The sequence below is a fragment of the Camarhynchus parvulus genome, chromosome 10 (assembly GCF_901933205.1).
Source record: "Camarhynchus parvulus chromosome 10, STF_HiC, whole genome shotgun sequence".
In the NCBI taxonomy this organism is placed as follows: domain Eukaryota; kingdom Metazoa; phylum Chordata; class Aves; order Passeriformes; family Thraupidae; genus Camarhynchus; species Camarhynchus parvulus.
In genome coordinates this window covers 13,734,649-13,758,598 of record NC_044580.1, presented here as the reverse complement: position 1 = coordinate 13,758,598, position 23,950 = coordinate 13,734,649, and the positions used below count along the sequence as shown (strand labels likewise).

At 49.8% G+C, this 23,950-nt stretch overlaps 1 protein-coding gene across 1 annotated transcript; it reads right to left on the bottom strand.

The window, feature by feature from the left end:
- Nucleotides 1-5,021: 5,021 nt before the first annotated feature.
- Nucleotides 5,022-23,950, bottom strand: KLHL25 (kelch like family member 25). The gene is made up of 3 exons (XM_030955532.1): nucleotides 23,815-23,950; nucleotides 11,982-13,815; nucleotides 5,022-7,238 (listed from the first exon to the last, which is right to left on the bottom strand). The coding sequence occupies exon 2, from the start codon at nucleotides 13,796-13,798 to the stop codon at nucleotides 12,026-12,028; it is 1,773 nt and encodes a 590-aa protein (XP_030811392.1). The 5' UTR covers nucleotides 13,799-13,815; nucleotides 23,815-23,950; the 3' UTR covers nucleotides 5,022-7,238; nucleotides 11,982-12,025.

Here is a 23,950-nt window from a genome sequence, read left to right as displayed (position 1 = left end):
CTGACCAGGCACAAGACAGCCCCAAGTATCAGGTATTGATCAAAGCTCTGGGCTGCCGGCTGCTTGGGGTGTTGTGCTGTTCCTCAGCAGGCGTCAGGGAACACCAGCCCCCGTTAGGCAGCAGTGCACTCCCTGCCTGGTATTTTCCCCTCCTCTCAGCTGTGTTGCACATGCTGTTCTGAAAGCCTGAGTCAGGTCAGTGTACATGAACCTACACCCTGTCACGCAGCACTTGCTCCAAGACAGGCAACCCCTGGGTGTGAGACAAGAGATGAAAGGGTTCGTTTATCTCCAGTCCTGGTTTTATTTGCATTCCCAGGCGTCCCAGCTCACCTATTTACCGAAGTTGAATAAAAGCCTTCGCCCAAACTGTCGGCTCCTGGGTATGGCTTTTAAAAAGCACATTTTCTTGTGGCCCCTCTTGGCTCTGCAGCCTGGATGTCTGACAAAAGCACCCCTTGGGGCACCCCCAGCCTTTGCATCGCTGCAGTAAAACAACAGCTGCTGCAGCTGCTGGGAATGGGAGATGCTGCTCTGATAGAACAGGCATTGGTCACGGGAGATGGGACAGCACGTTTACTGATCACAAACCACATGGAGAAAGTCAAATCCTTTCTGAATCAATCTCCTGCCAGGGAAAGGCTGGGATGCAGAGCTAACCAGGCACTCTGAGTTTCTCTGGTCCTGCACAGTGCACTCCAAACCCCCTTGTTTCCACTGGCCAGGGAGAAGTCAATACAAATTGCCTTTGGCAGAGGAGGAAGCAAAGGGCCCTGCTGCTCCAGGACACCTACATATATTAATTTGACTGTCCTTAACCAGCTTTCCACAGTTTCATATGCTCAAATTTTCCATGCTCTGAGCCATTACAGCTAAGACAATGAAATGGATATTCTCTCCAGACCACAGGGATTAATCAATTTAGATGGTCCCAAGAAAGAGTGATGGGTTTCTGAGCATCCCAGCTTTCTTGCCCAGCCTTTCCTTGGCAGCCAAAGTTAGAGCAAAATATCTGTGTGGCTTTGTTGGATGTGGTTGGATTTTCACTGGCACATTGATTAAAAGGGATCATACAGGATCCAGAATGAGATGAGCCTCTAAAAGGAGCATTGATAGGCACAGGAAAATCTCATTGGAAATTTGGTTTAGTGACACCCTAAACATTTGCATTATCTGCATTTCCCCTTCCCTGCCCTTACTGGGTTCAGTTCTGGCACTGCCTTCAGGGAGAGAAACTGGAGGTCTGGGAGGACACAGGTGCAAGCTGGGCTGCGGCTTGCAGACAGGCCACTCATTCATGGAGGGTTTATTAAGAGAAGGAAAGGCAAAACCCTAATTAGGGCAGTGAGTGAGTGAGATGCCTTGTGATCAGATACAAGGTGAATGGTAAAGTAATGACTTACCTTTGCCATTGAAGGCACCTGGGGCTTGTTAATTTGCTACAGGAATGTTAAATATGGTAAATGTCTTGATTTTTAGGAGGTTGAAACATGTAAAAATTAAGTAGAAAATAATATTTGACATTAGCAATTGATATGAGCACCCCCAGCTCTCTCAGGGATGGGCAGACAGTGGGTATCTTTTATGTCTCCCCTAAAGCTGCCTTCACACCTCTTGAATCTCCCCCAAACCAGGCTTTGCTCTCCTGCCTGTGTTCCAAGGATGCCCAAGGGTGCAGGTTCAGGATGGGCTCCCCCAGCCCCACTCTCCCTGCACTCTGGAGCTCCTCTGTCTGTCAGTACAGAGGACACTTGTTTCCAGCCCCTTTATGGCCCATCCCTTGCACAGATGCAGCTCAGCTGACAATTCCCAATCCCCCCTGCCCTCTCACCACAGCCTGGCGTCTCTCCCTCCGGCGTCTCCAGATGCTCTTTCTTTCCCCTCTCCTTTCACCAAAGGGCTGCTTCTCACCAGCCACATCTTCCCAGTGAGCCTAATTAGACAGGAGCCTAATTAGAGCCGAGCAGGAGGGGTGAGTCATTAGCAGAAGCCTGTGGGAAGGCCGGGAGCAGCCGTGATCCCGGCGGGGCGGCAGCGTGGGCAGAGGGGCCGGAGGCAGCGGGAGCTCTGCTGGGTGCTGGGAAGCAGCCATGGGGAAGCAGCTCCTGTTTGTGTGTGCGTGTGTAATTCCTCCAGACATGACCCAGAAATGGAGGGAAGGCTGTTTACCCTCCTCCCTGCACCTGCCAGGGAGCTGAGCCGGCCCCAGTGCTGCTGGGTTGGCCCCAGGGCAAGGGGATGGCCGTCCATCCCACCCAGTCAGGGAAGGTAGAAACCAAAAGGGCTTTTCCTGGTGGCCCTTAGGCTTATTTCTCCTTGTTTGGTTTCTACTCATCCCTTTTAAGAACCAGCTATGCCCCACGATGGAGTGCAGCCAGCATCCTGGCGCTGGCTGCCTGCTGGGGCTGTGGAGAGAAGGAGCCTTGCTACGATAGAAAACAAGAGTGATGGCAGCAGAAAAAGGCGGAATTAAAGTGTTTGCTTGGGATAAACCCACAGGACTGGGGATAGGTATGATGCCAGGAGTGAGAGACAGGTCTTTCTGTCTGTCATTAAATCACATTCTGGCTGTGCTTCTTCACAAGCACAAGTTGTGCCACCCTGGCCTGGTCATGACTGCGCTCCCCAGCCTCTGCAGGGAAAGGAGAGCTTCCCAGGAGAGACAGAACTGAAAACCCACAAATTACTTGATTCCTGAGCTCTGTAGTCCTCAGAGACTGTCAGGAAGAATGAAAGGACAGGTTGAGTAGCCAGGATCACTCTTCTTGAACCCTTCCTCCAAATTCATTTGGTGGGGGACACACAAACACTGAGGGGGCCCTGTCTGTGAGCCACAGCCCTCAGGGGTACAGCCTGGGCTGGGGACAGGGAAGTGAGATGTCCAGGCACTGACAGCATGAAAGCCAGGCTTTTTCCACCTAATTGGATCTGTTATTCAGCTGAGAAACACTGAATGGATTGGGTGGGCTCCGAGCTTGCAATTCCAGTGAGGAAGTTGGGACGTTGTGGCAAAGTAGGTCACAGTGCTGCAAACCAGGGTGATGGCTCTGCACAACAGTCCGGGACGTTAAATAAGGAGGTGGTGAAATGCAAAGAAAAGGGAGACTGTGAGGAAGGAAGAATAAATGAGCTCAGCCTTGGCTATTCATTCCCTCCGGGACTGCCTGCTGCTGGCTCCCACCTTGGGGCCCCAGCACTGCTGCCTGTGCCTGGAGGGCACAGGGATCCTGCTCTGCACTGGAGCAAGAGGGACTGGGCCCTGTTTAAACTCCCAGTTGGTTGTGGGGAGCTGCAGGCAAGGGTTTCTCCTGCTCTTGCAAGCTTAACTCAAACACTGCAGCATTTCCATGCATGGCATTTCGTGAGCCTGGACCATCCTGAGAGATTAAAACCTGTTTGATTTACCCCAAGGGAAAGGGTGCATGGGGAAACAGGAAACCAATTCCACGTGGGATATATTGCAAGGAGAATGTGCAATGCTGGGGCATTGAGTAATGTGCAGGAGATGACAAGCCATGGACACGAGGAGTTAATGCTCTGTATTGACATGGATGAATTTGAAAACATGTTGGATAGCTGGAAAAAAGTGCTCCTCTTCTCCAATTATGTGTTTAAATACCAGAGTCGGCCTCTGGATGGATGTGGGGCTCCCTCAGACACCAGAGCTATTAAATCACCAGCTACTCTGCTTTTAATTGACTCTCATGACAAAGGGAGTGGGCTCACATGATAATTCCCTGCAGGGCTTCATTGCAAAGCAGTATTATTTCAAGGGCAGCTGGGGTCAGGCTGGGAAAATGCATATTTAAAACCCAGTAAGGCCCTATGAGTTTCATTTAAAGAAGACACAGGAGTATCAGCCTTTTGCATCCAGGGACATCCAGCATGCTCAGGCCCTGGGGGAGGAGCTCTGGTCATGCCAGCTGCCTGCCTGGTTCCACCTGCAAGCATCTCCCTGCCCTCTCCTCCCAGGTGCTTTTTGGAGTGAGAAGCACCCTGTTACTGAGCTAGGAACTCAGATGGAGAGAGCTCATGGGCAGGCTCCAGCCAGGGCCAGAGGGTGGGAGGAAAGGAGCAGTATCCTGCCCCAGTTGTGCTGCAGGATTGGGCCCTGCAAAACAAAGGAGCTGTGGGATGAGCCCCCCTGCTCCTCCAGGGATCTCCGTGCTGGGCTCCTGGCACTCCATGGGGAAGATGTCTGAGCTCCTGACACCCCACAGCGAGGGCTGGCTACAGAGTGTGGGCTTGTTTCCCAGGAGCCTGGGAACACACAACTCCAGCACCACCACCAGACAGGACTCTTTCCTAAGAGCTCACTCCCAGACAAAGCTGAGCCTGACCTGCTGAGATGGCAAAAAAAGCTCTTTCAAAAAGGAAAACAAATCACATTTACATTTCTACCCCTGCACCTCCCATTTAAATGCCAGCCCAGCTCTGGCTGTAGCTTTTTTCTGTTACATCCACTTCTATCTCCTGCTCCCCTCTTATTCTGTTGCTGCTAACCAAGAAACCTTTGTATTTCTCATTACTTCTAATTCCATAGCAACAGGTCGCTGCTGTCACAGCAGCTGCTGATTGCTTTTGAATTGTCTCTCAGGCAAGCTCCAGAATAAATACAAAAGAGCAGGTCTCTGCATGGCTCATATCAAAGCAACCCTATTGCAAAGCCTCCCCAGCTGCTATTTAAAGTCCCAGAGTCGCATATGAAACCTGAATCAACAAAACTATAGGGGATTTCATTCACCTTCCCCCCTCCTCTTTTCCCCCTCTCCTGCTCATCAAACAGTAATTTCTACCCTGAATTGGTTTCCCAAAGGGGTCTTTAATGAGATTTTTCTATGGAGCCTTACACTCATACCTACCCAGCTCACGTCAGCTAATGCTGCTGCCCACCCAGCTCCTGCAGGCAAGGGGACAGGATCCCTGTCTCCTTTGCAGCTCAGAAATTCAGGCTCCAAATCCCTTTGAGACCCTGTATAACACCCATAGGAAGTTTTGCTTCCCAAGCCCAACAGCCCCTGCTACAAGAGAAGGCAAATACAAATTTGCCTGGTGCCGATTCACTGCTCTGAGCAATCCCAGCCCTGAGCACAGCTGGAGCTGACGGTCTTGTAGGGAGGGAAAACCCTCCCAGAGTGTTCCCAGAGCAGGGCTGGATCTCCCTGTGCCTCTGTGTGCTCCTCTGGGATGGGGAGAGATGCACATGGAAGAGGAGTGTGGAAAGGAGCTCCAGCTGGAAAGCGCATCTCTCCTGTCAAAAGGCCCCTTTCTTGGGAGCTGCAGCAGCCAAGAGAAGGCAAATAAGGAAAACAGAAGCATGAATTCTTCTTGTCTTCCTTAGAAATGACTGGCTTTCCCTGCAGGAGTATGGCTGTGTCTGCACTGGGCCCCTCAACCTATTTGGCAGGTGTTATTAGCACTGCAGACTTGCGAGTTCTCCTGAAACCATGGCATGGACGAGCTGAGTGAGAGCAGCTGTAGAACAGAGAGCCACATGATGTCCTCAGGACATGAGGAGCCCTGGATTTAATTCCCAGATCTACCATTAACCTTGGACAAGACACTTGACATTGTGCCTCAGTTTCCCAAGCACTGAAGCAATAATAATTACAGCTGGGCTGGTTGCTTTGGAGGCTGTTTGTGAACCACCCCACAGAGCGCCAACCCTGTCATTAGTCCTCGGCCCTGTTATTAGACCTAAATCCAACTTCTGAATGAAGACTCCTGTGAAAAACATACAAACAGTTTCCCAGATCATCATTTTTATTAAAGTTCACAAGCAGCTGAAGGGAAAAAAAAAAAAGCCCAGAAGATGTAAATAAACGTCATCCAGCTCATGGCAGACTGGCGGTGCGGAACGTGTGTTCTTCCCGGCAGCGACGGCACCCGCTGCTCCGAAAAGACCTCTGCTGTTTGAAGCTGTGTCAAGGCTTTTCATGGCATTGCATCATTCAGCTGGCCAGGCTGCAGCCCAGCCTCATCCAGGGGCGAGAGGTGAGCCTGGAGAAGCTGGAGATCTGTGCAGGGAAGCAGGATGCTGGGGCAGAGCAGGACCAGTCCTTGGCAGTGGCCGGTCAGGAGCTGCATCTCTGCACTGACAGCCTGAAATCCACGTGCCTTCCTCCACAGCAAAATGAGGAATGGCTCGGGCTGACAGCTCTTGGATGCATAATCCCAAACACAGTTGGCAGCCAGCATGCGTGGATAACCTGGGGCAGCCTCAGCCCAATGCATGCAGGCAGCACGCCGTCAGAAATGCTCACATCTCTCCAAGGGGAAGCCAGGGTGTGGGGTGCAGCAGGAAGGAGGGGGATCCCTCCCCAGCCCACCCTGCACTGCTACCCTAATCCTCTTGCTCTCCCTCCTTGCTGGAGCCAAGGTGCCCCTTCCCAAGTGCTCCCCACTGCACTCCTTTTTCTGCTGCTATGCCAATGAGAGCCTCACCCACGCGCAGGGAAGCTCAGCAGACCGGCTCTGAGCATGCAGTGGGCTTTATCTGGGGAATATCTCAGCAGTGGTGCTGCTGCCTTGGCACACTAACAGAGCCCTGTGCTCTTCCCAGCAGCTGTGTGTGGGGAGCTACCCGGCCTCTGACCAAATCACAGCAGCGAGGAAAGGGGGGCGGGGTGAAAAATTTAAAAGGCCCAAAGTACAAACCAAAAGGCATCTGCCCTGTTTCGTCACAGGACATGGTGCTGCTGGCAGCCATCCCAAGCTCCTATCTTTTAATATTTCAATAGCCATTGCCTCTATGAAATGGCCAGAGGATGGGGAGAGCCAAATGCTCTCACCTTATTCCCTTTCACAAACACTTCCAAGTCACCTGAGCAGCAAGCACTGCCAATGGCAAGTTCACTGCCTTAGAGAAAAACATATTAATATCACTTAAGACCCCCAACTGAGTAACAAAAAGGGCTACCCAGCCATGTTTGCTGAGGGATGCAGCCTCCATCTCCCCAGCCCTATTGGTCCATGGGAGCCCCACAAGCCATTCCTGTGCCCAGCCTGGCAAGGCAGTGCTCTGGGCTCCATCCCTGCACAGCGACCAGCGAGCAGTGGTGGGGCTGGGTGGCCCTTGGTGACCCCCAGGTGTGATGCAGGCAGGAGCTGTGCTTCCCATCCTGGTCCAGGAAGGGATGTGGAAGTTGCCTCGGAGTCCCGTACGGGAGGACAGGAGGCTCTTGGTCACTGTGCTGGCTCCAGCCACAAGAGAGGGGACATGGATGTGACTCTGGCATCTGGGGAAGGAAAGAGAGAGCTCATTAACTGGTGTGGTGCTCAGCTCAGCCCACACAGGGCACTCCCTGAGGTGGAAAGCAGCTGGTTTCTTTAGGAGTTCCTTTGCTTGTGCAGGACAGGAGAGGGGGCTTCAGCTGGGGAGGGCTCAGAGCCACATAGCAAACTTCAGTGGACATGATAAGGGAATGAAACACTGAGGGAAAAGTTTTCACTCTTTTTTTTAGGGCAAGGAGGAAGGCCCAAACACTGGAACAGACAAAACAAAAAGATCCTTTTTCTCTTTTTCCACAGGTTCCTCCAAAAACATCCGTATCACTGACATTTCCAAGGGGTTGATTAATACAGTCTGGGGCCAAGCTCAGACTGCACATGTTTCCATCTGCCCAGGGTTAGGAAAAGCCTGATTTTCATCGACTTTCCTCCCCAGGCCAGTCACTCCCTTCCAACACTGCCTGATAAACTGGCTTCAGAGACAACCAGCCACTTGGAAAGAGCAGCAGCGGCAGAAAAACTGCAATCCCTGTTTATCCGGCCTCCCTATTATACACATGCAAATGGGTTTCCCTAGGAGCCACCGGGAGAAACCAGCTGTGACTCTGTTCCAGGAATTCCAGCAGGTTGCAAGCAACCACCCACCCCAGCAGCATGCAGGTGAGCAGCAGCCTCTAGGAGCCAGGAGATATCCTGAGTTTTTTTCAGGCTGATCTTTGCAGGTACACAGGGCTTGGCATGGGAAGGTGCCTTTCTGTGAGCAGGGCTCTGGATGGAGCTGGGAATGATGCACGCTGCAAGGTGAAATCATGTGGAAGGGAGCCACACCAGGCAGCTGTAAAAGCATCTTTGCAAAAAAGGCTTGTTATCTAAGCTGTAATATAATAACCAGGAAAAGCCATGGAACTGACCCAATTCCTAGTGTGAGTGTGGTATTGGAATACAGCTCAGGGCCTGGCACGCAGCCTAAATCTTTGCAGGAGCTCTGGGGCCAAAGTTCAGATTTCAGGTGCCAGAACAGCCTCAAAACCCTTCAGCCTCAAGTCACTCAGTGCCCACCCAAAGGCAGGCACCAGCTGCTGGTGCCACCCTTAGCCCTCACAGGAGCTAAGGGCTCCACACACCAAAGGGCTCCAGTGGAAGCTACAAAATCAACTCTGAGCTTCTGATGTGCCCCAGGAATCAGTGCCTGAGCAGTGCCCAGCCACCAACCTCTGCTCCCTACAGTGAAGACTGTGAGGAGGGTCCTGTAGGAGCTAAAAAGCACCTGATTAGGAACCTCTGGGCAGGGAACCCCTGGCTTCTTGATGCTACAGGGTTTGGGCTGTCCTGTTTGTTTGGAGATGGGAATTCCAACATCTCCATCCCAGGAGAGCGTTTGAGGCTTAGGAGGCAGCACAGAAGGATGCAGTGACTCCTCTTTTTAATTTACCTTCCCTGGCTGGACCCTGAAATCTGAAATCATCTCCATGTGTGACTCTGCCCTGTGAAAATCAGGTGTGACACAGGACAGATACTCTGGAGAAGCCACTTTAATGTGGAGACAGGCAGCTTGGAGAACCTGTTCCTTTTCTGGTGCTGCCTGAAGTCACCTCTGAGGAGGGGTTGAGTTGTCCCCATCAACTGTCTCTGCACAGCACTGTAACAAACCACCCACCCCCCTCCCCCAGGCTGGACTGTGCTTGTCCTTATCAACACAGAGTCCTGATTAGCCCCGTGCTCATTTGTCATGTTTTGCCTCCCCTATGGCTCCACCACCTCGGGTGGGAGGGGATGAGGCTTTCACATTTCATACTGCTAATCACACTTGATCCCTGGAATTAACTGTGGGTAATAAGCACTAAATTAATGTCACACAGCCTCCCTGGCAGCAGTGCTGGGACCTCTGCTGAAATGTGTCCCTGCTCTGACTGGGAAGGGCAAAGGCCATGCCCTCGAGGAAGCTTTTCCAGCTGATCAGTTTTATGCTTCACAGGAAAAGCAGGCTGGGTGCTTTATGACCAACATTTGTCAAGGACAGACTATTTGGTTTTCAGGGACCAGTTTATGGGCAGGAGGTTGTTTTTTCCATGAGGACAAAGTTCTGTCTCCCGCCATGTGATTGCCCATGCGTTTTTCCACCAGCCCACCTTGCTCTGCTCTGAGGGGTGGTTGCTCCTGAGTTTTTCCAGGTGAGGACAGGCAGTTCCATAGGAAACTGGACAGGTGCTGACCAGCCTGCCTTCTGGACGCCTCTACTTGAATAAGGACCAAACCAGGTGTTTGAGCAGAGACCTTCCATGGTGGGAGCTGCAAACCAGAAAACCCCCTAGCCAGACCTGCAATAGGACAATGGGGAGAACTGGATCATAGCCATAGGATCCTACAGTCAGTTACTCCAGCTCCCAAGCCCAGTTTTTGCACAGCCAGGACAGCCAAGGCAGGCACATGGGATGTGCACATCAGGGACATTCACTCAATAAATTAAATAAAACTTACTAAAAAAAAAAAACAAAACCCACTCTGGAAAAATCACGTGGACAGACGTTCTTTCTGGCAAGAGCTTGCATGTATTTTAAATAGTTCTTTTAACCGAAGACTGGAGGCAGAGCCAAAAAAGCACATAAAACCCTCACACAGTGACTTTTCACCAGTTTTATTTGCAGTTTCTAGTTTTCTGTGCTTGTGTTGTGCTCCCAATTACAGGGAGGAAAGAAGTATCAATACAACCCCCACAAAGCTATTTATTAGGTCTGAACAACCCAAAAACAGTAGGGAGGAAAAAAAGGTAGGAGAGGAAAATAACATCACTGTGACTTTGAAGACTGTTTTTTATTTAGTGGCTGAGGAATCAACTCCCATCTCAAACTACTCCCTATTCCTACTCCCAGCCATGTGGCTGGTGTTGAGCTTTAATATTCAGACGCATCTGCTACCAGAGAAAATTAACTGTCAGCTCTAGGATGGCTCTTAAAGGGAGGCCCCATTGACCTGAGCTGAAAATGATGGAGTCCTCACAGTCGTTGCTGCAATATTTAATAGCCAAGTGACAGTTAATTAGATTACTGAGCCACCGTGACAGATGCTAGGCAACGCCTGAGGAGGAGAATTTGGAAAGGCCATTATCTTACAGTGTTGGGAACACTTGAAGGTCTCATTTTAACCCCTTCCACTCTTGCCCTGCCCTCATGGTGGTCCAACCCATGTTAAAGCCAGGTGTTTCACAAAGGCCAGCGTAATGCCCTGGGTGATTTTTTTCCCACCTGAGAAAAGCAGGTGGTCATGTTGGGCTAATCCCTGGCTGAGGTGCCAGGAACTCCTCCTTGGTTCCCACCTGGCATCAAAAAAGATGATGATCACTGGGAGGTGCCAGCAATTTCACCCGCTGGGCGATTCCCAGGCGCACCAACCACACCAAGTGGAAAGCAGGGAAGTGAGAGGGTGTTAGAGGGTTTGGGCAGCATTCCTTCCTCCCTGTATTAAGTGAAGTGGATTTTGATGAGTCTGTGGAAGAATTTCCCTCCCCACAGTTCCCACTTTCCAAATAAAACTCTAAGTGAAGCTTGTCAATCCCACACCCATAGTGAGAGTTTCCCAGCTCCTTCAGCTGGCTGGGATGCAGGCTGCAACCACCAAAGCGGGGCTGTGTGTGCTGCTGGCACTGAGAAACCTGCACACTGAGCTAGCAGACGTGCTACTGACTTCCTGGGAAGGTGATGCTATCTAAGTGCTGCCTGTATCACTATCTGCTTTCACAGTGCAAGATGAGAAGAGTTTTTGGGCTTTGCCAGGCCAGCTGCATCTCAGCACAGGTTGGTGAGGACATGCAAAGCCCTGTGCAGCCACACTGACAACCAGAACAGCAACCAAATACCCCACTGGGGAGGAGAGGGGAGGAACCAGAAACCCTGTACCAGAGGCACTGCAGGAGCACCTTCCCTGAGCAAGAGAAAATCAGAGCGCCAGAATGAGACAACATCATGGGTTTCCACCAACTTTCTTATTCTCACACAACCCAAAACACTGATAAACACATTCTTCTTCTGGTTACAAAACCTCTTCCCTCCCACTCAGGTCTGACACAGAAGTCTCAGAAGTTCTGATTTAACAAGCAACTGTTTGGATGATAAATAAACACCAAGACCATCAAATGCACCATAGCTTCTGTGCTTTTGCTTCTGCTACCCACTGAAATGTAAACAGAGAGCATAAAAAGAGAACCAGGATTTGCTGGCATTTCAAGGGTCACTTGCCTACATATTCAACAGTTCTAAATACATCACCCAGAAAAATCAGCAAAAATATCAAACTACTGAGACATTCCAAAGCACTTCTTGCCCTGATATCTCCCAGGAGTCACATACAAGTGTTTTTAGGAACCTTAACTCCCTCAACTGCATGGGAACAGGATGTATTCCATGGTGAGAGCAGGTGTGGACACATCTGCCCATCCACCTCCCCACAGAAGGGCAAGGCTGGTACATCCAGCTGCCTTGGAGCAGAAGGAGAGAAGCCCCAACCGTCTATGTAGATGTATCTTGTAAGATACTGTGAGGATCATCTGGAAATAAGAGAACCCTTGGAACTACCTAGACTTACACTAGAGCACAGCAGAGCTGGTTATTCTTTCCTGGCTCTGCATCCCACTTTTAAATTGGAATGAGTATTTTCCCATAAAATTACTTCACGAGCACCTGTGGCTTCAGCATGGGGTGTGGAGATACAACTGAGACAAGATAGTAATTTTTAATTTAAGAGGAGGAGACCCTTACCTTCATTGACCTCCTGGAAACAAGCCCCCAGGCCCTGCCCCTCATCACGAGGGCAAGTGCTTCCAGGTGCTGACAAAAGCTGTGGGGATGAGCGAGTAAGGCACCGTGGTGATACAGTTCCACGTGTCTGACATGGGGTCATAGCAGTCCAGCGTTTTGCACCTCTGGGTGCCAAAGTAGCCTCCTACCACATAGAGTTTGTTGCCCGAGGCCAGGGCGTGGCAGGACATGCGCTTGGCTGTCATGTCCCCGATGCGCGTCCACTGGTCGGTCTCGCAGTCGAAGCGGTAGGCAGAGGCTGCCGTGAACTCCGTGTCCCCTCCCATGATGAAAATCTGGCTGCCCAGGACAGCGGCCGCCGTGTAGCGCCAGGGCTGTGGGCACTCGGCTTTGATGGTCCATCGATTCTCAGCTGGATCGTAGCACTGCACTTTGGACACCATGTCTCGGTGGATGCTGGTGCCACCGAAGACAAAGAGCTTCAGCCTGGCGCTACTCACCACCGCGGCGTTGCTCACTCCGTCCCTCAGCGGAGCCACCATCATCCACTTGTTGGATATGGGGTCGTACTTCTCTACTTGCTTCAAGGAAACGGAAGGAGATGCAGGGAAGACTCCAGCTACTGCAGTGTGTCCACCAACCACATAGAGGCAGTTTTCCAATTCGGCTGAGCCATGCCCAAACCGAGCGATTAACATTGGGGCAGCTTTGGACCATTCCTCATGCACGGTGTCATAAACCCAAACATCTTTGGAGACCCCGTTCTCTGAGCCCCTGCCTCCAGTGATGTACACTTTGCAGCCGATAGCACAGGCACTAAACTCCTTCCGTGGACTCGGCAGGTCTGCTTTGGGAATAATTTCCTTGGCTTTGTGATCCACTTGGTAGATCTTATCACACATGAAGGTTTGTCCTCCCAGGATCAGCAAGGTGTGCCCAGCTTTGCGAGGCCTGGCACAGAGGCTGGTGACCACCCCATCATTCTGAAGGATCTTCTTCTTGCACTGAATAGCCTCATCCAGGACAAGCTTGTTCCTTTCATCCACCATGATCAAGTCCTCGCAAGCCAAGGCTTCCTTGAGACATTCTGAAGGAAGCAAAGCCAGACGAACATTCCTCAGAAGTTCTGGGAGATAAGCCTTCCGCTCATCCAGGTCATATTTCACCCACTGCATGACAGCCTTAAAGACCTTTTCTTCATCCTCGATTTCCAGCTCATCACTGGAGATGAGGTCGAGCAAAGTGTCCTTGGAAAGGTTGTTGAAGTCCTCACTCTTGTGGACAGTCTCAAAGTTGACCAGGCACATCCTCCAGGAGAGCTCATAGAGCCGCCGGCACTGATGAGCATCCGAGAGCAGCATCATGCCCAGGCAGTTGGAAGGGTAGAGGTTCTTCTCCAGGAACTCAGCCGCTGCATCTCGGACGTCGTGGAACTGCAGCATGTCCCCAGCCTCCAGGAGAGACTCAGCATTCTCCTCGTTGATAATGATCCGAGAGGAGTAAGCAAAGTCCAGCAGCAGCTCCAGCACCTCCGGGTGGAGGCTGTCATGGAAGTTCACCTCGTCATCCAGGCTCTCCCGGAGGCCGTTGCTGAACATGGCCTCGAAGTACCTGCTGGAGGCAGCCAGCACTGCCCGATGGCAGGGGAAGGACCTGTTCCCTGCCCAGAGGGTGACATCAGTGAACATGCAGTGCTTGCGCAGGGTGTTCAGGTGGGACAGGACGCAGTCCGGGTGGGAGGCCTTGTGGAAAAGCAGGATGTTCATGGAGCCGGTGCTGGTGCGGGATTTACGGTTCTCGTGCACGCTGACCGACATGGTGGCACAGCTCTTGCCTGCAGGGAGACAAACGGGGAAACCATCATTCCCTCATCCTGACTGATACAAGGCATGGAGAACACATGCATTAGTTATCCAACCCTGGTACACTGCCAGTGGACCTCAAAGCTCCAGGTGACATCCCTGTGGCTCCCGCTCCATGGCTGTTCCTGCACCCTTTCCTCCTGCACCCTCGCATTCTCCAAAAAATCTAACTCAGGCTGAGCAGGGCAGGAAAGCAGAGCAGGGTGAAGGGGGAAATTCTGCTTTGGTTTCAACAAAGGAGCAACAAAGTGAGGCAATCAAACCCCAAACTTGGTGTAGATTGTTTCAACAGCCCCCAGAGGGTATTGGCAAACCGCAGAAGAGTTATTTTTCCTTAGAAAACAGCATAGAGAGAGCAGACTATCCAGGATAAAGGGCATTGGTCTGTTCTTGGCTCAGCAGAAATTAAGTTTGGCTTCTGATTTTCATGTAGATTACTGCAGGTTTAGGAAAAGCAACTGCTACAGGTTTTATTTACAAAATATTTAATTACCAGCAGAAGCCAAAAGTTTGAACTAATTTTACCAAACCCATTTGTTGCACTTTTTGATTATAAAACTCACCAGACACCTCATATGACTTAAACATATTTTCAGGACAGATTCTATTCAGAATAAGACAAAAGAAAGACATAAATTATGTTTTTAGCCAAACAGGCAGAATCAAACACAAGGCTTTTATTAGCTACTATTTCACTAAGTGCTACCTGATACCAATCTCTGCCTGTAGAAGAAAACTCCTATGGACTAATCAAATTAATACTACCTAGATGATAAAATCCAAGTCATTTACTCCAAAATACTTCAGCCAGCTGTATTTTGCTTCCCATGTAACTAAAGCAGACAGACAGATACACATGCACAGCCCTCTCTTACAGGAGAAAGTTAATACTGAACTCATTTCTGAGGTTTGAAAAATGAACCTGAAAAAATCAAAATGGGGTCAACCTTCACTCCAGTCACCGAATTGTTTAGACAAGACAGTTGGGGAAGGCTTTTTAGATGGGTTCTTTTTGTTAATGTTGGTTGGATGGGTTTCTTTTTTTAACTTGCTCTTCACAGGCTGGGATTTCTCAAGGGTCTCTCCAGCCTGCTAACACAAGGTCTGCAGATGAGCCCAGTTCTCCCCAGCCAGCACTGGGGTCTTGGAGGAAACCACAAAATGCTGAGAGAATGGCTGCTGCGCTCCCAGGCTGCCAGGAGGTCACAGCCTTGACCTGGCACTGACCTGGAGCTGCTCAACCCTCCCACACTCCATGGGTGGATGACCTCAGGAGGAGGCAGATGGCCAGATAAGTTGTCTGACTCAGGCTCTTCTGCTCATGAGCTTCCTGCCCCTGCTGCTCCAGCACCTCCAGAAGAGTCTGAATGAGACAAACAGTTGTGGGCATGTTGGTCCTTCCCCACCCGCTGTCAAGAGTTATTGAGGTTGGTCCACTCATTCCTCAGGGCTGTGTCACAGTCCAGGGAAAAGTCTCTGCGCTTCTCCATGCAGAAACAACAGCTTGCCCAAGCAGCCACAAGTCCTGCTCAGCCTCGGAGTGAGGGCAGGAACACTGATGTGGGTTGTTGGGTGGGAAATGTCCATATCCATGGCCCAAACTTCGGCAGCCAGGGATAGAGGCTGACAAGCTCATTTCACTCGTGACTGGAGGCTGTGCAGAAGCAAGGCTCCAAAACAGGAAGGAAAATGCCATTATGGAACAGCACTTTGAAGTGCATCTGAAGGAAATGTTTCCAACATCTACACCCAGTGCAGGAACAACACTAATTTAAGGGGTTATTTGGATTCCCATGCCAACGCTGAAGCGAGGAATACAAATGAAACATTTATGAGTCTGCTAAAAGCTATTGATTTAGATTCCTATTCCTACAACCTCAGAAACCACCCTGCCACTGCTACGGCTTTCTCTTCTCACAGCTCAGGTCAACTATTCACTGTTAACCTTTGATTTGCTTATGCACAAAAAAAGAAGCAATTTATATAGGACAGCTATGGAAACAAACACAGACTGCAGGAAGGCAGCAATGATTTTTCTGACACAAAGATTAAAAGCACCTACTCAGAGTGGAAGGAGCAGGTCATTTCGAAATTGAAATGTCTATATAAAAGCTGCAGCAAAGCCATTTTTTATATATCCATACACATAAGGACACATACATATATCACATGTGCACACACACACACATATATATTTCAAATCTCAGGCTTCCAGCATCAAATATCTATCCCAGGGAACTTGGATGCAAATAATATTTCTATCTTACATGTATTGAAAAATATCCAGGGAATAAATTGGCAGTCCAGTTCTCACTGGTCTATCATGTTCACTACAGGCACCAACTGACCCCCAGCACAGCTGGAATTCTGAAAGCTGACGAGGCCACAGTCACAGCCCCTTTACTTGGCCTCTTCTGGAGTGGAATTATGACACTGGATGTCACTGGTCACAGACAAGCAGGGCTAGAGAGACCCTTGAACTGAAACTAAAGCAGCCCCTGAACTCTGGGGTGCAGCATCTCACCAGAAAGCCTTGCTTGTGGTTTTCAGCAACACTAAAACAGCTTTTTCTGAGGGCTTCTTGGATCCTGCCATAGCTGGGCACAAGCAGAAAAGTGGCGGACACTAATCCTCCCTCTAATAACTCCCCTCACTGCATGCCTTAGTCTACCAGAGACCTTGGCATCATCTCACCCATATCAAAGAAACAGAAACTGCAGGCAGCAGCTACTTCATCTGGCAAATTTCTTCCAAAATGTAGCAGCTGACAAACCTCAGAAGCCTGTAGGCAAGATGTCTTCTACAATTTCACAATGTGCACAGAAGTGCTTCGATTTAAGCCATGTTTAACTGCAGCCCTGAGCAGGCTGGACCTGTGATGCATGCACTTCTCTGAAGCAGAGGCATGGAGAGCACAATTTGGCCCCTACCACACTCCTTGCTCCCTTCCCCAACTACTGAGCTAAAGAGAAAAAGCAGAACCACTCTGAATGAGGAGTACTTTACACAAAGCAACCTGTCAGTGGCCCTTGCCAAGCTCCCACCTGCTCTGTGAGAGCCTGGGGGTTATCAGAGCTCCCAGCTGCATCTTCCATCATGCAGGAGGCTGTTGTGGAACAGCCATGTCAATGGGAACAGCAGAAGGCACGACCTGAACAAACTGGGGCTTGAATTTCTCCATGCTGCATTCATTTCTTTTCCCCGAAAGGCAGTTATTGAAAAAATAAGTATCTACTGCATAACCTTTAAAGGGATCTTACTGCACACAGAGGCAGATAATAATCCTTCTTCCATATGGATGAGGGCAGAGGGGCATCAGCTTTTTGACAGCTATCCAATGCTGTCTGCTGGCTGAAGTATTCCCCTGGCTGTCTGCAGCCTTTGTGCAGCCAGGATGGGAAAGACAGGTTTTTTCCAGCAGAGCCAGATAAGGTTGCTTTGAAAATCCTTCCACTCATCCAGACAGGGCAGACAGCAATCCTGAAAGAGGGAAGGAGTTGGCTCAAGAAAAAAAGACCCCTCAAATCTCAGCTCATGAAGAAAACGCCCCAGCAGTCTTTCTGGACAGGACAAAGCTTGCAAAGAGAACAAGGGAAAAACAAAAGCAGAGAGCTGGCCAAACTCCCCACATGAGGAACCACAGCTCTCCTGTCCGAGTGCCTTTTGCTTCCTACAAACCAGGAGAAGACTTTCCCTCCCAGGCTGATGGGTCACCCTTCCAGAGCCCTGCTGGAATGGTCCTTTAGGACAACCTCAGGAGACACTCTACCACCTCTTGAAACACCCAAGTGCCTCTTAGACAGATACTTTGACGCTGTATCAGGCCCTGTCCCCAATCACAAAAGAACTGAGTATGAGAGAACAGCTCAGAAAGGCTATAGATACATGAACTATAATTAGCCAGGCTTGGGGTTCCCCGTCCATAATGGGCTCTCCACAAATCTCCAATTTCATTCACTACCTGCAGGGAATCACAGCTGAGATCCTGTTTGCTTTCAAGAGGACAAGATTTGAAAGTGATTAATACGCTCTCCAGTGGGACTTCAGGGGATCAAGAATCATTTCTGCATAAAAGAGCAAAACTACAGGATTTATGAATGTTCTCCCAAGATCATAAAGGCTGACTAAACACCAACAAAGACCCCAGGTCCCATGATCCAAAACTGCCACTTTCTCTTTCGCCCATGAGAGAAGCAGCAAGCAGAACAAGTTTCTTTTTGCCCCACTCAACCATGAACTATTTGAAGCTGCAAATAAGTAAATAAATAAGCAGTAAGGTTCCTTGCTGGCTCAGCTTAGAAGACCTGGATGAAGCTGCTCAAACTACAGCAGAGCTTCATTCCCAAGAAGCCATACAGGCCCTCTATGCATGGGCTGCACTACAACATACAGACACTCCTTCCAAATCAGAGCAGACCCACCTGGAATGGCCAGTGACAGCAGGCACAAGATTCATCTTTATTTTCCCTCCATCTCACAGTATCAACCCTCGTGGCTGACACACTGTCTTGAATTTAGACAAAGTTTAACTTCTCGCTGAAAGCTGTGGGATCAATTCTCTTTTAATTAGTAATGTGCCTGCTCCCTCATCCCAAATATCTGTACCTTTCTAATGCTCTCATGGACTCCACCACCTGGTGCTTAGGCCAGCAGCATCATCCCAGGCCAAAATTACTGCTATAGAACCAATTTCTCCCTTTTTATTGTAGAGAGTAGCAAAGTAGAAACACAAAAGTCACCTACTGTGTTGTCTTCACAGGGAAGAGCTCCTTGCAAAACTGCTTAGGAGAAAGAGCAGTGAGGCAACATGCTGTCAAACACAGAGCTAGATACAGCTGTGTTTCAGATGCAATTTCCCAGCACTGGAGACCATCAAAAGGTTTGAGAAAGGGGATCTGTTACATGCAGGCATTCACGTACTCAGAGGCAGCTTGAGCTTCAAAAGCAGAAAAAAACAGAAAACAGGAAAGGATGGTGGGGGAGAGACTCAAAAAACAAAAAAGGGGAAGGAAAAACTGTGAAGATGTTTTCTGATGATTTTCCTGTCCTTGCATAACACAGCAGACCGTCAGGTACACAGCTTGGAGCTGCTTGAAATGCTCAACACTAATAATGCTCTTCTGTCAAGAGTGCTTGAGATGAAAGGAATTAAAATTGCACCTGGCATTTAGTGCAGCAGCACATTTGTTGAGTGTGGAGCCTGGGCTGCTGCCAGGTGGGCAGCACGGGACCTTCACTACATCTCCCAGGCATGCCCTCTGCTCTGTCCACACTGAATGCATGCAGACTTTGCTCTCTTACAGGTTGGGTTCATCTCCAGCCATGCCAGTGAATTTAGTGGTTTGCCTGCGTCAGCCAAATTTGTTCCTGTTCTCTTCAGGATGACTAACACAGCAAAGATGCAACTGGGATTTTGCAGGCTGGAATTCAGACAACGTAACTGCTGTGAATCAGAGGGTATCGCTCTGGATTTGCCCTTCCTGACAAACTCTTGATGTTTCACCAGATTTGCAAATAGGCAAACAAAGGAAAGGCAGCTGACTCCCTCCCCCCAGCGCAGAATTTCTGATCCTGCCCCAACCTTTGAGAATGGGAGGCATCCTTATCATTTCTTCTCATTTTCTCACTTCCTAGTCTAGCCTGTACATCCTAGACAGAAAACAGAGAGACCATGTGAAAGGCTCCTTCTGTTGGCTCAGACAGAAACTGGGAGGTTTTCCAAGCCCAATTCTGTAGGCTCCAGGAATCAGATTGTCTGGAGAAGATCCGGGTACATATCTGAACATTTTGAAACTCAGTCTGAGTTTCATATCCCACTCATATTCTCATATCCCATCCTCAGCAGTACCCACCATTTCTCCCTTTAAACCCACACCCCACTCTGAGCCTACAGCCACCACAAGAATCTACTAAATGCCACTTACTTGATAGAAAGTCAGAACATTATTGCCAAGCTGAACCAATTAGTGAGATTCTTGTTTTGTCTCACAAAAGCACTGGTAAAAGGGGCTCTAGTGCCTCAAATCTATGACATGCACTCATCTGAATCAAAAGCAACCATGCACCAACCACAATAAAAATACCTGTAGGAAATCCTCCTTACATGCAATCTGTGCAGTTCTATTTGCAAATCAGGAATTGGACTTGCTACTCTGCACCTGAGATACTCCAAAAAGCATCTTGAGCTACCTGTGACACAATCAAATAAAGTTCATGTTCACCACTAAGCACACTGGCTTCGCTGTTCCTGGGAATACCACGCCCTCCTACAGCCACTACCCAAATTGGGATAAATAATGCTTTTAGCCACAGTCCAGGCTCCAGACAATAGCTTTTCACTGCTACGCCTTAACCCCAGCGGATCTTTTCAGAGCCTGTGATTCATTTCAGAGGCTGTGGTGGGGTTTTGTCCTTCCTGCTGCCCTCCAGCTCTGCTTGTGAATACATCCCATTCTGCCAGATCAATCACAGGCGCTTTGCAAAATGAATGGGGGGCTGCAGAGGAGGCAGGCGAGTTCACAATCCCCTCTTCCAAATTATAACCAAAAAGGCTCCAGAATGGGAACAGCCCACTTGATTGCAGTACCTACCCCAGCCCCATCCGGGCAGGATAAAGTCCTTTCCAAGCAAGTCAAACTTGCTAATGTGCTGCAAAGGCAAAAGGCCTTTGGTACTTCAAACACAGAGGAACCACATGCCACTTCCCAGGGAGAGTTTAGGAGATGAGATGTGGCATACATCAAATTAATGCCAGAATAACCACAGCAGCTGCTGACTCCAGAGATCTTATTCAGATCCTCCCACTCTCCCAGCTCTGAGGCTGGCAGAGCTGAGTGCTCCGGTGGCCAGGCTGACCAAAAGCCCTGTCACGGATGCTCACAACAAACAGGTCTGTCTGCCTGCCTGCTGTCAGGGCAGGATTTCAATTTTGGGCCTGGCCAGTTAAGCTGGGGTTTTGTTTTGCCTTCCCCACTCCCCTGCCAGGCAGGAGATCATGGTACAACTGCCAGGTTTGGTTTGCTCATTTGCAATTCTGGCTGGAGTTCAGAGCCATGGAGATGGGAGGCCCTCACACCTCCTGAATGGATTAGCCCCTCATGCTGCTGGGCACAGGGGACATCCATTCCCAACTGGATTGTAAAGCACTGACAGATATTGAAGGGTCTGGGGCTGCAAGACAGGGCCTTGCTTACTGCCCTCTGGCTCTAGATAGAAGGAACAAAAAAACCTCTGATTTTTCCAATTTGGTACTCACACAGCATCAAACCACACACACACACTCAGCTTGCAAGTTCTGTGCCACTGTGGCATCCCTGCAGCACCCACGCTGCCCTGGGCATCCTGCACACCCTGCAAGCACAGCAGAATGATTGCCAGTGTGGTACAGTAATAAATTTGCCTCACCACAATGTGACAGGCCATCATATAAAACTGGTAGTCTCTGCAAAGCCTAATGGTCAGCAAGCAGACAGCGGTTATGGGACATGCAGCATTCCCAGGCTGAAGGAATGGGGGAAATACAGAGCTGTCTGTTCTGGCTGGAGTGATACTAATAGTCACTGCGGGGATATAAAGCTGATAAGCAAAGACAGAGCAATGTGATGGTGGTTAAAGGTCAGGCCAGGGGGCTTGGGGTAGCTTGTTACAGCTAAATGCTTCCCAGCCAGCATCCCTGCAGCCACTGCTTGCTCACTGCAATTCAACTCCAGCCTGTGAAAAGGAGAGCAAACCTGGCCCTCAGTTCAAGCACTGACAGGGCTCCAAAGCTGCCCCTTGCACAGTCCCTGAGCACAGCGTGGCTGCCACCAACACCCTGGGCCAGCTCTGCCTGTCCTGCCCCACCTACTCGGGGCCAAGCCAAGGCGCTGCTCAACGCTCTTTTGTAACGCTGCCACTTCCATCCGCACCTCCAACTCTGCCTGTCCTCTCCCACCTCCACAGATGGCCACATCCTGCCCTTCCTGTTTCACTCATCCACCTCCTAAACACTGCCTGAAACTTCCCCTGACTGCTAAGAAGGACCTGAATTCCTGCAGGCTTTGGGAATGGTTGGTCACTGCCATAGGGACAGAAATGCTATCATAATTCACATGTGCATATGTACACACAGATATGCATGCACACACTCCTTATCTCCATACCAGACCATGTCCAGCACTCCCTCCAGAGCCAGAAGAACCATCTTACGGATCAGACTCATGCTCATTTTCACACACTTGGAATACATGTTATGCAATACCTTGTCATCTGTCCCCAAGCTGTTGCCTTCAGAAATTTATTTTGCCTTGTTCCTTCAGTCAAACCATCTTCAACTGGCCTGAACTCCTCTGCAAAAGCACATCTGAGACACCAACCCCCCTGTTTGAGTTACTTGAGCCTGCCCCAAACACAGCACGAGAGGATACCACACTCTGCACGCATGCTGAGGCAGGAGGACTTCAGATAACAATCCTCAAATACTTGAGAAAATGAACAAGAAAGGAATGGGAAATTTAAGTTCTTCAGTGCTGAAGCTGCTGAGTCTCCCATCTCCACATTATGGTGCAATTCTGCAGCAATTTTCACTCTGCTTTTAATTCTGAGAATCTTGTGCCACCCCACACCTTCCTGTTGCAGAGCAGACTTCCACCTATGCCTCCTCCCCAAGTGCTTTACTTGGGCTTATCACAAAGATAAGCCAGAGCAGATGGCTGGGGTTAAAGACACAAAAGAGACAAAATATGCTTTCAGATAGAATTTGATTTGCAGCAGAAAACAGGACCACGAAAACAGAGAAGCCCCAGAAAGGATCCTATAGCATTAAGGAGTCACTCTTTGAGAGATGCACAGAGAGCAGAACATACAGGAGAGCTCAGGAGCAGAGAGAAGAAAGCAGAAAGGGGAGAGCTCAGAACTCTGGACTGAGACTGTCACCAGGGCAGCTGAGCCAACAGCAGCAGCTGGCCACCAGCAGAACACACGGGCTGTGTTACGCATCTCGGGTTGCTCCTACGGTAACTTCAATAAAAACAAGTGTCACAAGATGCAGGAAGGAAGAAGGAAAAACAAGGGAAGTTGTCAAAGTGTAAAGGTTGCAGAGCTGCTTGTTTTTTTCTTGTGGCTCTGGACCTGTCCTGGAGAGGAAGAGGTATGTTTGGAGGAAGGCTACAAAATCCCACAGCACCCTGGCTGAGGAAATCTCTCCAGCAGATCACAAGAGAACCCAGGCAGAGATTGCCAGGAAAGGAAAACAGAGCAGTCATGACACTTGGACTCTCCACTGGAATAGTATGAAACATTCAGCTGTCTGTTTATGCAAAGCTGAGGGCAGATTTTCCAAGCACAGGTCTGGCTGGTCTAAGCCCCCTACCCCAACAATCACAAGTGGAGAGATAAAGAAAATAAAGACAAAACAAATTTAGACAAATCAACTACCAAACAAGCTCTTAACTTTTTTAATGTGAAGGGGCCTGTGAGGACAGGAGGAGGAGGAGGAGGAACTATTTTTCTCCTCTGTCAGCTCAGCTCAGTCACTCACACAAACCTGCTCACTTCTCTAGACAGACTTGTTCAAACTGATTTAATACTGATTTCATCAGGGCCCATAAAGTTGTGTCCCTTGGAGCACAGATTTGAGATATACATATATAGAGACAAAGAGGAGGGGAAAAAAAAAGCAAAGCAAAAAGCAATGCCACCTGACTTTCTCATTAATGAAATTAATAGCTGTTTGTTTTTGGTTTTGTTTTGTTTTTCTTTAGAAGTGAAAAGACCTTCCCCTCCCTAAACCTTTTCCTGCCGCTTCCTGCCTATGGAAAACGATGCTCCAAAGCCCCAGCGTGCCCCGGGCCGGTACCGGGGGCAGCAGGCATGGTCCCTCCGGCCGGGGGCCGGCCCATCCCCGTCCCCAGGGCTCCGAACCCCCGCAAACCCCGTGCTCGGAGGGGATCTGCCAGCAGCGCGCGAGCCCAGACCTGGGGGGAAACACTCACCGTGGCTTGGCCGAGCAGGAATCTCCGTGAGGCGGGAAGCCCCCAGCGCCGGGAGGCAGGGACGCGGAGATCGGGAATGCGAGAATGCGGGGCTGGAGCGCGGAGCGGGCCCGGCGCGGCCCCGCGCACAATGTAC